The 14020-nt window shown below is 45.9% G+C and overlaps 1 protein-coding gene and 1 pseudogene across 4 annotated transcripts in view; both read left to right on the top strand.

The window, feature by feature from the left end:
- The window catches only part of GGA2 (golgi associated, gamma adaptin ear containing, ARF binding protein 2), a 31841-nt gene extending 25650 nt beyond the window's left edge, over positions 1-6191 (top strand). For 2 of the 3 annotated variants that reach the window (XM_079121182.1, XM_079121183.1), the window contains exons 15-17: positions 1248-1417; positions 2844-2954; positions 3464-6191. In XM_079121182.1, the coding sequence (XP_078977308.1) occupies positions 1248-1417; positions 2844-2954; positions 3464-3574 (392 nt within the window). In that variant the 3' untranslated portion in view covers positions 3575-6191. Of the gene's footprint in view, positions 1-1247; positions 1467-1509; positions 1560-2843; positions 2955-3463 lie in introns of those variants that run through there. The other variant, XM_079121184.1, reaches the window with a different exon arrangement.
- A 566-nt stretch (positions 6192-6757) lies between these two features.
- LOC306649534 (ribonucleoside-diphosphate reductase subunit M2-like) lies at positions 6758-13745 on the top strand (annotated as a pseudogene). The gene is made up of 3 exons: positions 6758-6772; positions 12532-13251; positions 13656-13745. The product of its transcript is annotated as a ribonucleoside-diphosphate reductase subunit M2-like (transcript).
- Positions 13746-14020: the final 275 nt, after the last annotated feature.

Genomic DNA, 14020 nt, shown 5'->3' with positions numbered 1-14020 from the left:
TTTTTTTTTTTTGCGGTGCTGGGGATTTGAACCCAAGGCCTTGTGCTTGCAAGGCAAGCACTCTACCAACTGAGCTATATCCCCAGCCCCTCAAGCTATATTCTTATATGTAATGAAATGCTGGGCGTAGACTTAAATTTTTGATCTGCATTATGCAAAAAAAGGTTGCCTTTCCCCCATAATCTCAGCACATATCTCACTGGGAATTTTAGTCCTTTTTAATCTTTGGAAGTTATATAAAACTATTTTTGTGATATCCTTTTTGATAAGTGACATTGGCATAAGAGAATTTTTTTTTAACATTTGTTCTAATTAGCTATACATGACAGTAGAATGCATTTTGACACATAATGCATAAATGGAGTATAACTTCTCATTCTGGTAAGTTACACAGGTCATGTAATTATATATGAACATAGGGTAATAATGTTAAATTAATTCTATCATTCCTACCCCCATGGCACAAGGATCTTAATTAAAAATTTCCCCAGGTGGTTAGCAATCAGCTGAATACCATTTGTTGAATCAGCTGCTGATTTTTGAAATACTTTTTCTTGTTAAATTCTTGTATTTGGGTCTGTTCTGCATGCTCTGTTTTAGACCACTTTACTCGAATTGCTGCTTTTTTCTCTGAATATTTACCATCACAAATAGCCCTGCCCCTCTTTTTTTTTTTTTTTTTTAACCTGTTGGTTAGTCTCATGTATTCTTTTCCCCAAAATTAGGGTTAGAATCCTTTGTTACCTAAATTAAAACGATCTCTTTAGGATTTCCATTGGCATTTCATTGAACCTATTAATTTGAGATTACTGTCTTTACTGTTTTATAAAACCGAATATAAGGGTGGATGTGACTGTGTGTGTATAGTCATGAAAGAGACCAGAAAGAAAGAAGCCTCAGTGTTTGTCCTGCTTATTTCTGGGTAGAATACAGAATTTAAAAAGAAAGAGAAATCTTTATGGTATTCTGCATTTTCTGTATTGTTCCTGCTTTATTTTTATCTCCCTCAAAAAAATGTTATCTTTTAAAAACTGATACTTATGCTTAGGATGGTTGGGTGGTGGAGAGAGGACAGTTTGGAGGACCAGAGGAGACCCCCTGGACACAGGGCTTGGAGCTCCGTGGTGCAGATGGTGAAATCCAGGAGGTGGGGAAGCAGCAGCACCGTGGCAGCATCTCTGCCAGGCCTGGCTTTTGTGGCAGCTTGTGGGAGTGCTGACCCTCCTGGTTGGGTCCCTCTCTACCAGGCAGCCTGCCTCCTATTATCGTGTACGACCGGAACGGGTTCAGAATTCTGCTCCACTTCTCCCAGACGGGAGCCCCTGGCCACCCAGAGGTGCAGGTGTTGTTGTTGACCATGATGAGCACCGCCACTCAGCCAGTCTGGGACATCATGTTTCAAGTGGCTGTGCCAAAGGTAAGTCACCTGCTGCTGGCCAGCTCCTTGGAGTTGCTCAGGAATGGCTGTTATTCCTGAGCACCGGATCCTTTACTGCGGCATAATAACAGGTGTAAGAGACAGAACTTTCACTCAGACTAGTTGACGATAGAATGGGGATCTTATTGGCTCCCTTAACTGGGGATTCCTGAATATCTGGCTTCACCTGAGTTAATCCAGGTAGGTTTTTAAATGATTGCTTAAGAATCTCTTTGAGGGGCTGGGGCCGTAACTCAGTGGCAGAGCACTTGCCTAGCATATGTGAGGCACTGGGTTCGATCCTTAGCAGCATATAAAAATAAAATAAAGGCATTCTGTCCATCTACACTACAAAAAAAAAAAATCTCTTTGCATCTTTTGGTTTTGGGTTATATGATCCTTAACCATTCTTATAACAGAAACTCAAAGCTGGTATGTGGCATGCACCTGTACCCCCAGATACAGTCAGGACGCTAAGACAGGAAGATCGCTTGAACCTAGGAGTTTGTGCCAGCCTGGACAATATAATGAGACACTCTCTCTCTCTCTCTCTTTTTTTTTTTTTTTTAGTTGTAGATGGACAGACTGTCTGTTTTAAATTTATTTTTAAGTGGTGCTGAGGATCTATCCCAGTGCCTCACACATGCTAGGCAAGTGTCACTGAGCTACAACCCCAGCCCAAGAGGCACTATCTCTTAAAAAACAAACAGAGACACTCCCTTGGCATGAGGCATGCATATTGACTGCCCAAGAAAGGGCTCTGATGGGCTTGTTGATGTTACTTGCATACCTTGGACCAGTAATTTGTGTCTAGGAATATGAAGTATCCGACCAAGTTGGGATAAAATGTCCACCCTTTTTAAGGGAAGTAGGGCCCCACTGATTAGCAGCCATACCCCAATCCCAGGGGAAGGGGCATCTTCTGAAAGGAAAAGATTCAAGATAAAACCACATGACTCCATGATGTGTTTTGTCCTCAAGGCATTCTTTGTGAAGTGTGTTATTAACTCTGCAGTCAGTGCTATAATCATATAACTATAGAGTCAGTACTATAAGTACTGTTATTAACTCTGTCTTATAAATGATCCACCCAAGACGTAGGAGTTAAATATGTTGCCTGAAGTCACAGAGCTAGTGAGAGGCAGAGTGAGAATCGCACCCAAGGTGTGCCCCAGCCCTTTGTGCTGCTTGCCGCTGGCCATACACCTTCAGGTGTATTTTTTGTGGAAGGAAAGGCCTTTGCGTCCCTTCGTCAGGTAGCGGGAAATGTCTCCATGGTTCCCCTGGGGGCCTTGAGATGCCACATGTCCTGAGAAGCCTATGCCTTCTCGGACAGGGGTGTGAGGTCCGGTTCCTGTCACCCTGGCCTCCCTCCTTAAGCATGGCCCTCGTTAGCAGCGAGCTTTCTGTGTTGTTTCCCCGCTAGTCGATGAGGGTGAAGCTGCAGCCGGCCTCCAGCTCCAAGCTTCCCGCGTTCAGTCCCTTGGTGCCTCCCGCTGTGATCTCGCAGATGCTGCTGCTTGACAATCCACACAAAGTAAGTGTGATATCCTTGGGGAGCAGGCAGCCGGGCCTCCTGGGCTGTAGGGAGGAAACCGAGGGCGACTTGCTGAGGCCGTGCTCTGGGGCTTCTGCTGGGTTCTGGTGGGTGATGCTGGAGCTTTACTAGTGATTTTCTCTGGGGACTGTTAGAAGCAGGCCTGTGATGTGTTGTCATTGCTGGGAACCAAGCAAGGAATGTAAGACTCTAATACCATGGAGTCCTCTGAAAGGGTGAGGTCTGCTTCCTTAGCAGGTCTCTGAATTGCTCAGCAGGTCACCTCAGGACTGCAGAAGTGCTGGATAAATGCTTGGCTCCCCTTTTGTCGCCCCAGAGAAGCCAGGCCAGCCCGTCTGCGTCGTACAGTCAAAGCCCTCATTTGGGGGAAATTAGCTAAATGCGACTTCTTGAAGACTCCTCGGTGGGTGGAGACCTTCACTCTGGGCTGGTCTCTGGTTGCTCCCCTCTGATTTAACATCTTATATCTCTTATCTCTTACCTCCCAGGAACCTATCCGGTTAAGGTATAAGCTGACCTTCAACCAGGGTGGACAGCCTTTCAGTGAAGTTGGAGAAGTGAAGGACTTTCCGGACCTGGCCGTCCTGGGAGCAGCATGACCTTTCATGACAAGACCCTTCCGGTCAAGCTTAGGCGAGCATTGCTCTCACTGTCTAGTGGAACTCGTCATGTGACTTAGTGCAGAGTGCCAAAAGCTCTCTCCTGACGTCAGGCTCTGAATGCCAGCCTCTGACTTCTGCAGAGACTGTGTGTGTGTCGTCGGGGGCTGGGGGGAGGGAAGAGCAGGGCTTGGGTGGTGGGCAGTGTGGAAGGTGCCGAGGCATTTCTGAGGACCATCTCTGCTGCACTCATCTGTTTCTGCATGTCATGGACACTGACGTCCCTGCCTCAGGTTGGAGGTTTTATAAGCCAAAGTTTTTTTCATGTATTGTTGTCTCTTCATTCATCCACTCTGTGCCTTGTCAACCTTTGAAAGTCTTGGTTGCTCCCAGGCTGCTGTTCTCAGGGACCTTAAAAGGGACCTGGTTGGTCTTGGGGCAAAGAGTGTCTTCTGAGGGCAGTACTCTTCCAAGAAAGACCTTGTCTCCATTTCATTCAAGAATGCTGCTTGCATGTGTTCAGAAGGATCTCAAAATGGAATGCTTGTTGTACTGTTCCCAGGCGAGGGGCTGCTGAGACCAGAAGACCACACTTGTGGGCCAATCATGTCCTTCACCACTGTGCCTTAGAATCGCCCTTGGATGGACTCTGAGGCAGAGGGGAAAGCAGACCCCAGGCCTTGGGTTCTGTGGGTTGGCAGCCTATCTGGGCCCTCACTCAGGACCCTCATCTCCATCCTCATCCTCCCTCTCTTTAAGCATCTCCTCAGAGCTCTTTGATGGTGACGCCACGTTAGTCATAAATCGTAGCTAGGGCCATCTTTTGCCTGTCAGTTCACAGTCCAAGATGGGAAAGTGTGATGCAGATAGATAGGAAAGAGCTTAGGAATAACGTAAGGGGAGAGTACATATAGAAAGTCATTCAATAAATCCTGAGTGGCAAATCTACCTTGTGGGGTGTGGAAGAAGTAGGAGTCACAGGGCCAGTGCATTCAGAGCTGAGGGGCTGCAAAGGAACTGCCTCCTGTTGGGAAATAGGAAGGATGGAGAGCCAGGGATGCCATGAAGAGGAGGGCCTGAAGAGCTGAGCAGCCTGGATAGCTGTTCTGTTTTTAAGCCCAAGGGGAAATTCAGGCTCATAGTCGGTTAATCCTTAGTGACACCTGCTGTATGCTAGGAACTTCGATGTGCATGTTTAACAAGTCCTGTATATCCAGAGTGGGAGGGCCCCCGAGCCTGGCTGAGATGGACTGATAGGTGAGGGCAGAGCAGCTGGCCACCTGGGTGCAGGACTGTGTTTGGAGCTCCTAATCATGGGATCTGGTACTCTTTTGATGTCTACCTATAGTTGGCAATTTGCCGGCGTTAATTGGTGGGAATGGCAGCTGTAAAGATCCATTGCTAATTTTTAAGCAAATGTGCAAGCTCATGAAACAGATAAATGATGGGGGTGATGTCTTCATTTGGCCTAATTTATGTAAGACTAATCTTATCCAAAATTATCTTCGTGTCCAGTGTTCTACAGAAAAGCTATTACATAAAGTCTTGAAGGGGAGCCCATCATAATGACAGTGTCTGCTATGAAGAACTTAGTGAGACTGACACATGAAAAGACAGGTGAGCTCCTGTACGGACCTGAAGATCCTTCTGTTTTCCAGGAGAAAATGGCCCTCTGTAGGTAGACTTGGATAGAGTGTGGATAGGACGAGGAAGAAGGTGGCTGTCCCGAGAGTATCCTTGCTTTAAGTCACCAGTTCCTTCTCATCCAGCTCAGTGACTGGGTAGAGCCCAGCTCTGTCCTCATTTTCTCACCCACCAGCACTATCTTGGCCAGCACTGTTGAGGGCACTGTAGATGCAGTGGTGACCTAAGTCCCCGCTTCATGGGTCTTCTGGTCCTCTGGAGAGAGACAGGTTCATAAAAACATGTCAACTGGAGAACTGGCACTGATGACCAGTGCTGCCTCCTGTCTTCACCTGTTCTGGAATCCTGCTTCTCTTTATTTCTTGACCTACCTCTATCCCTTCAAAGTGGTGGTTTCCCAGGGCCTGGTCCTGAGGACTTTTCAAAGTCTACACACTGAGCCTGGCAACCAAGCCCTCCAGACCACTAGATGGACCCTAACCCTCCTCTCAAGCTGCCCCTCCCTGCTGACGTCGTCTTTGCCCGCCAGTTGGTTCCACTGGAGGCCCCACTCTTGCTCAGAACAGAGCCCGTCCTTCCATCCCTGTTCCTTTATGTGCTCTTTACCTGGAAGCACCTGTCTGAAACTGTCTGAGACTCCGTGGGTCTTCCATTTCTGCTGCATGTGTAGCCACTTGGTTTTGTCCCATGTAGTCTGTTCTCACGTCACCGTTGCCTTTTTTTCTTTTTTACTGCAGTAGCTTGCCTCCTGTTGTGAGTCATACTTGCCACCACCAGAATTCGCTAGCAAATCTGAGCACTTGATCTTAGGCTGAAAATTTCTGAATGGCTCCCTAACCCCGAAGGTGGGTGGGGTCAGATCCAGGTGGCCCGTGTTGGCTTCAGTGCCCTCGCGCAAGCTTGCTCCCTCTTCTGTCATCACCTGCCAGGAATAGAGCCCGCAGAGCCCAGCCACAATAAAGTTCTTCAAGCTCTTTGGTAATGCCATGTTTTTCAGATCCTTTTGACTACATCTGCAGTTAATTCCTCTTCCCGTAGCTCTTCACTGAACTTAAGACTCGCCTACAATGCTACTCTGGGCCCGGGGCTTGGGTAGAACGCTTGCCTGGCCTGTGTGAGGCCCGGGTTCCACACCACACAGACACACAGTACCTTACCTCTACCGCTCTTTTTGAACATGAATGGGAGGTATAGATAGTAATTGAAAACAGGAGGGTGGCACAGGCCTGTAATCCCAGCAACCTGGGAGGCCAAGGCAGGAGGATCGAGAGTTCAAAGCCAGCCTCGGCAAGTTAGCAAGGCCCTAAGCAACTCAGTGAGACCCTGACTCTAAATAAAATCCTTAAAAAGGGCTGGGGACATGGCTCAGTAAGTGCCCCTGCTGTTCAATCCCAGGTAGCCTCCCTCCCTCCCCAAAGAAAACCCAACAGGATAAATGATAGTCAAAAGGAAATGAGTATTACCCATTTAAGATGAAATAGCATAAATTGAGATGGCAGATATTAAAGGTAGAAAGCAAAGATATCTAAAATATAAATCATGCATGACTACAATGTGAGTTCCAGGTTCCTTAAATATATTCAATACAGAAGTTACCCAGCTCCAGAAATGTAAAATTGTATCAACCAGGTGATTTTTTATTTTAAACTAAGAATTCTGGAATGCTTGCTATGGGTTTATTTTTCTTTTGGAAAAAAAAAAATGCAACCTGATGATTTTCACCGAGAGCAAAGTGTGGCCAGGTAGGACAAAGCAGGAGTTGTTTGGAGATGAGCCAAACCTAACTCAGGTACTCAAGGTCCGAAATTGTCATCACATACTGGTTGTCTAGCGGGGATGAAAATTCAGGCCTTATTTCCCTTGTCCAACACATTTCTCATTCTGAGAAAGTTTGCATTTTAGAAAGCATGAACATTCTCCTTTGACTTTTAGTCTTGAGAAGACTTCATCCCACTTAGAATCGTAGGAGTTGAAATGACACCTCCGCATCCAGGGCCCAGAGACCTCTAACTGTGGAGGTCAGAAGCCCCAGCAGCTTGAAATGATTGTTAAGCCTCAGCGTAATTCTGTGGTTTCACTAATGCCTCTAACTAACCATATGACCTAAGAGAAATATTTTTTTGAAATCAAGAAATGTAATGCAATCCTTTTTATTTTAAGCCAAAGTCATTGTAAATTACAGAACAACAACAAAACAAATGGTGGCCCACATGGTAAAGTAAAATACACTTGAAGTCAAACCACCGTAAGCTGGGGACCACCTGTATGTTCTTCACAGGCTGAACAAACTGCTCTTCAGTCACCTTGACTAAGGCAAGTATCCATGTTCCTTCACTGTAAAACGGATAAGAGTATCTCTTTGATTCCCAGCATCCCACCCCAAAAAAAACTACCTCATAGGATTGTCCAGAGGATCTTGTGCCTACAGCCCTGCAGGACACTTAGCAGGTGGAGCGGGAGTCCAGCTGCTGCTAGCAGTCCGTCCACCTGGCTCCCAGGACGTGAACGGAACAGACTGCCCAACGATCTGGAATTTACCTAGTGTGATCTTATTAGATTATTAATTGTTATCTATAAATACTTATACTTTTAGTGAGGTAAAAATAGAAAATTCTTTTAGCAAATTTTTAAACCAACATCCTGAATTTTAAAACCTTGACACCAAAATCTGGAACAGGTAAGTGGATCATTTGCTTGTGAGTTTTTTTGTTTTTTTTTTTTAATTGTTTGTTTTTGTTTTCCCTGTATGGGGGATTGAACCCAGGGAACCATAATTACTGAGCCACATCCCCGGTCCTTTCTATTTTTTTGAGACAGGGTCTTGCTAAGTTGCTGAGGCTGGCTTTGAACTTGCGATCCTCCTGCCTCAGCCTCCTGAGCCGCTGGGATTATAGGTGTGTGCCACTGTGCCCAGCATTTGCTTGATTTTAAATACCTGGGAAGAACAGCAGGAAGTTTTAGCTAAAATACTGACTTTAAAGCCAGCAGTATAGTGAAAGAATACAATGTGCAAAGCATTTTCTGGGAATACCATTAACCAATTAATAGCTCAAAACCAGTCATCTCAATAGATGCAGAAAAGCTTTTTATCACATTTCTAATAAAATCACCCAGCACCATGCTTAATAAGGCAATACACCACAGTGGCCTAAACACCCAGGTTTGTATTGTGAGAAGGGGAGCCAGACTTTGTCTAGAACTATTTCTGGTGTAGGCATCAGTCAATAGGGACGGAGCTCCTGCCTTAAAGCCCCCAAGGACATGCTGCTCCAGCGTGTGAAACGGGGATTAAGGGAGAACTGGCATGGTGCTTTCTTTGTCCTGTGATTCTTGGACACCTTTCTATTTCTCCTGTTTTTATTCTCTGACTCCCCCCAGCACAGCCCTGTGCTAAGCGTGTCGTCCTCCGCCATCTTCCCTACTCTACTCAGTCTCCCTGAAATACAGATCTCACCCTGCCATGTCTTTAATTATGATCTTTGATTATTTTGATTAAATAAAACCAATTTCCCTAGCATTCAAGTTTCTCCATGGTATCGCCTCATCCGAGCTCAGCCACATCTGAGCCTCAATTTCATTTTTCTAAAATAGAAATACTGCTGGATGCCATGGCACACATATCTAGGATCACAAATTTGAGACCAGCCAGGGCAACTTAGTGAGAACCTGTCTCCAAGTTACAGATGAAGCCAGGCATGGTGGCGCCTGCCTGTAATCCCAGTGGCTCAGAGGCTGAGGCATGAGGAATGTGAGTTCAAAGCCAGCCTCAGCACTTAGTGAGGCCCTAAGCAACTCAGTGAGACTCTGTCTCTAGATAAAATACAAAAAAGGGCAGGGAATGTGGCTCATTGGTTGAGCGCCCCTGAGTTCAATCCCTGGTATTTAAAAAAAAAAAAAAAAAATTGAAAGGGCTGGGATGTAGCCCTGCGGTAAAGTGCCTCTGAGTTCGGCCCCTCGCACTACAGAAAAGAAAGACGACCACCTTGAAAGGTCATGATGATTCAAAGGATGGGTAAGAAAAAAGAAGTTCTAAGCTGTTAAAGTTTGTAAAACCACATACAGAATCATCCGTGCTCCGTTCACTCGCGTGGATGGACAGAGCTGTGCTCCGGCCAACCTGCAGCTTCACGACCTCTAGACCCAGTAGAGCTGAGAGGGCTGCTGCCCATCTTGGCTCTGAAGAGGAAGGCCCCACCTCTCCTGCTAGCAGCTCATTCCAGTGGCCCAGACGTCCAGTTGCAACCTGATCCTGGCCCCTGAGCATCTTCCTCAGATCCTGTTAGTATTTTCAGGTGTTCTCTGTTGAGTCCTATGCTCTGCTCATGAGACAGACACAACTGGTAGACAAGCATTATACTTCTGGTAGCACTAGTTACTGTGCTGTGTCCCATGCTGTGACACGCTGACTCCTTCCTATACATGGGATCACAAGAGAATGCTAAGCAAATTCAGGATCCCCCAGAATGGTGGTGTGACAGCCCACATCTCTCAATGTCCACTCCTACCCCAGCATGTCCCTAACAGGCCCTCATGGGCACATTCAGTAAGAAGAGAAACTTCCCCATACTAAACTAATGTGGGTGACCTGGGCATGGATTAGGGCCGTGTAGCAGACATCAACTCACTCTGGTCATGTTTCCAAAAGTGTGGGTTCAGGAAGAACTTCTGGCTCTGGACTAGTAAAGAGAATGATAAATCCCCTTTCCAAAAAACAGCAATAAGCCTGGAAAATCGTGGCAATCATTTCAGTAACTGAAACCAAATGAAGGTAGGTGACGATATGAGAAGACTTCGCGCGTGGTGAAAACCGCTGAGGTTCGGGCACAGACGTTTTCAGGCTGCGTGGTTTCCTGGGGGTGCTCCCACCCCTCTCACCCCAACGCAGAAGGCCGGGTGTCTGTTTTTCTGATGTTAGTGGCAGTGATGGGCTGTGGTGTGCAAGTGGGGAGGGCCAACACTTCTACTGGTTTGAAGTTGTGGTCATTGTTAGAGAAAGTGTGTTCCCTGCTGGAGGTGGCCTACGGGTTCGTCAGGGATGGAGAGCTCAAGCTAGACACGCGATCCCAGCTGACACTGAACGCAGTCAGACGCCGAAGGCCACAGCGGAAGGAAAACGCTGACCCGACCTGAGCGCGGCCTCAGCTTTGAACGTGCTCCCAACCCACACACATCCGTGGAAGGACCAAAGCCACACTACCTCGAAAAATGGCAGCACAACTTTAGCTTGAACATTAACTGCCACTGAGCTCTGTGGACGTAAGGTGCTAGATTTAGAAAGCAAATTAAAAACAGAATAGAAAATTTGAGCAGAGAGAACAGGGACTACATACCATAAGGGAGATAGTTTACAAAGTTAGTTCAGGCAAGATACTGAGCAAAAACAGGAACGACCTTCAGGAAGTTCAGAATCTGTTGTGGTAGTACAGTATATTAACTGGAATGTTCAGTTTTCAACAAAAACATAACACGTAAAGAAAGATGACTCTTACTGAGGGAGAAAGAGCAGTAAATGAAAAATCTCTCTGGAAGAGGAAGGATTTTGCAGATGGCCTTCAAAGCAGCTATTTCATGCATATCTATCTACATAAATTCTATCTATCTATCTACATAAATTTTCCCCCAAAGGAAAAGAGGAAACATCAGGGCTGGGGTGTAACCCAGTGGTACAAGGCCCTGGGTTCAATCTTCAGCACTAGGGACAAAAAAGAAAAAAGAAACCATGCTTTAAAAATTAAAATAAAATTTGACAACAGATAAGTGATTTTCAATACCAAGATAATATAAAAATAACCAAGAATTCTGGAGTTGAAAAGCACAATAAATTGAAATGAAAAATTCACTAGTTACTCAACAGACTTATGATGGCAGAAAAAACAATGAACTTGAAAACAGATCAGTAAGAATGACCCAATCAGCCAGGTGCAGTGGTGCATGCCTGTAATCCCAGCAACTCAGGAAGCTGAGACAGGAGGATCACAATTTGGAAACCCAGTCTCAACAATTAGCAAGACCCTAAGCCACTTATTGAGACCCTGTCTCAAAATAAAAAAATAAAAGGCTGGGATGCAGCTCAGTGGCAAAGTACCTCTGGGTTCAATTCCCGGTACCAAAAAACAAAACAAAACAAAATAAAAAACCCAATTAATAAAAACAATACAATTTGAAGAATGGAGAAAAAAGAAAAAACATGAACTGAGCCTCAGAAACCTGTGAGACATCATCAAGGATATCAATGTACACATAAAGAGAATTCCGGAAGGACGAGCTACAGAAAGGGGCAGAAAAGTTATTTCAACAAATAATTTGAACTGGGCACATGGGCATATGCCTGTAATCCCAGTTACTCAGGAGGCTGAGGCAGAAGGATCACAATTCAAGATCAACCTGGGCAACTTAGACCTGTTTCAAAATAAAAAGGTCTGGAGATGTAGCTCAGTAGTAGAGCACCCCTGGGTTCAATCCCTGGTACTGCAAAAACAATAAAAACAATCATAATTTGAAGAACTTCCCAAGTTTAAAGAAAAACATTAATTTATACATCTATGAAATTCAATAAACTTCAAGTGGGATAAACACAAAAACTCAAACCTAGATGCATTAGAGCCAAATGTGCAAGCCAAAGATAAACCCTTGAAAGCTACCAGGGGAAATGACATCCCGTGCAAAAGACCCAAAATAAGATTAACAGCCGACTTCCCATTAGACAAATGGGAGCCAGAGGCAGTGGGAGGACATAAAGACCAGAACAGAAAAGGAATTCTATATCCAGCCAAACTGTCCTTCAATCTCAAGGTACAATCAGGACGTTCCCAATTAAAGAGAGGGAATCTGTTGCTAGCATATCTGCTTTACAATAAATATTGGTGTTAAAAGAAATTCTTTAGGCTGATCGGAAGTCAATGTCACTCCAGTCTACACTGATATAAAAAGCCCTGGTGACGGTGGTTGTAGGAGTACAGATCTTCTCAATTGGTTTGGAAGGTAATTGTAAGCGCTCTGAGTCCCCCTTGGTCGCCTCGCTCACTGCGGTCCCCACGTCTGCCACGGTCACCCCTGTGCTGGGTCCGCGCCCCGCTGGCACCACCGCAGCCCAGAAGCGGCTGCACCTCTCACGGCCCGAGGGACTCAGCCTGGCCCAGGAGAAGACGCCCCGGCCCACAGTGGACCCACGACCTGGCCAGCAAAGCCGGGGAGGGTCTTCCAGAGCCCTGGAGCCAAAACTGAAGGACCTGCCGCAGGGCGGAGGATGAGCCCCTGCGGAGAGAACCGCGCCGCCTTCTGTCCTTCGCATCCGATACCAGGACCCCTGGCAGGTGTGCACCGAGGCCGAGGCGGCGGGTCCTTCCGGGGACATTCGGCACTGGGAGCCCTGAAGCCCGAGGAACGATATTTTAAATCGCACGTTCTGGCTTTCTTTGCAGCAAGTGATGGCGCAGTAAATCAAAATTAGGTGGCGGGATTTAGCCAAGAAGTTCAGATTACAGAAGCCCGCTGTTTCCATGGCTTCCAAACCGCCCTGGGAAATACACATTCTGAAATGGATAGTCTCCTTCCTGACGTGGTCAAGATGCCAAAGAAAGGGAATTTCTCTTTAATGCCATTGAAACGGTGCCTTGTGTGAAGAAGAAAGCAGTTTGGGCCTTGCCTTGGATTGGGGACGAAGAGGCTACCTATCCGAGGACGTGTGGTACCTTTGCTGCTGGGGAAGGAATCTTCTTTTCTGGTTCTTTTAAATCAATATTCTGGCTCAAGAAACAAGGACTGATGCCTGGCCTCACACTTTCAGTGCACTTATTAGCAGAGATGAGGGTTTACACGGTGACTTTGCCTGCCATCTAGCTGTTCAAACACCTGCTACACAAACCGTCAGAGCAAAGAGTAGAAAAATAGATAATTATCAATGCTGTCAGGGCAGAATAGGGGTCGCTTATGGAGGGCTTGCCTGTGAAGCTCATTGGGAGGAACTGCACTTTGATGAAGCAGTACATCGAATTCGTGCAGACAAGCTTATACTGGAGCTGGCCTTTGGCAAGGTTTTTTTTTTGTTTTGTTTTGTTTTGTTTTTGCCGTGCTGGGAATTGAACACAGGGCCTTGTGCTTGGGAGGCAAGCACTCTACCAACTGAGCTATATCCCCAGCCCTTTAGCAAAGTTTTCAGAGTAGAAAATCCACTTGACTTTATGGAGAATATTTCACTGGAGGGGAAGACTAACTTCTTTGAGAAGAGAGTAGCCAAGTATCAGAGGATGGAAGTGATGTGGAATCCAACAGAGAATTCTTTTACCTTGGATGCAGACCTTGACATGAACAGAAGATGTGCTCTTATTTGGCTGACTTTTTTTCTCCCTTATCACCACTGCCCAAAATCATCTAAAATGAATCATCCAGCTACATCATCATCCATATATTCATTAATGACATCTAAAAAACTGTGTAGCTACCTCAGAATCAGTCCTCGTTGGCTTTTGCAAGCAAGCCAGACAGCTTCACCATAGCGCTAGTGACGTGGATCCCGGCTTCGAAGTGAGGGGACCTTCAAGCAAGCCTGACCCCGCAGGGTTAACATTAGTTACAAGCACCAGGCAGTAGAAAGAGGCCAGTCTCACTGCTACAAAGCAGACTTTCAAGTTTACTTAACTAGTTTGTAAATAAAGCTGGCCTTTACACACAAATGAACATTGTACTGTCAGGGGAAAAGCCTGATTTGTTTGGTTCCTACATCAAAGGTAAAGAGTTGTATTTACTACTAATGAAAGCCTATTTGAAATTCAGTAAGCAACTCGTTAAAATTCTGTTGACTAA

Source organism: Sciurus vulgaris (genome assembly GCF_902686455.1).
Source record: "Sciurus vulgaris genome assembly, chromosome: 18".
NCBI classification, from domain to species: Eukaryota; Metazoa; Chordata; class Mammalia; order Rodentia; family Sciuridae; genus Sciurus; species Sciurus vulgaris.
This window is presented reverse-complemented; position numbering and strand designations above follow the sequence as displayed.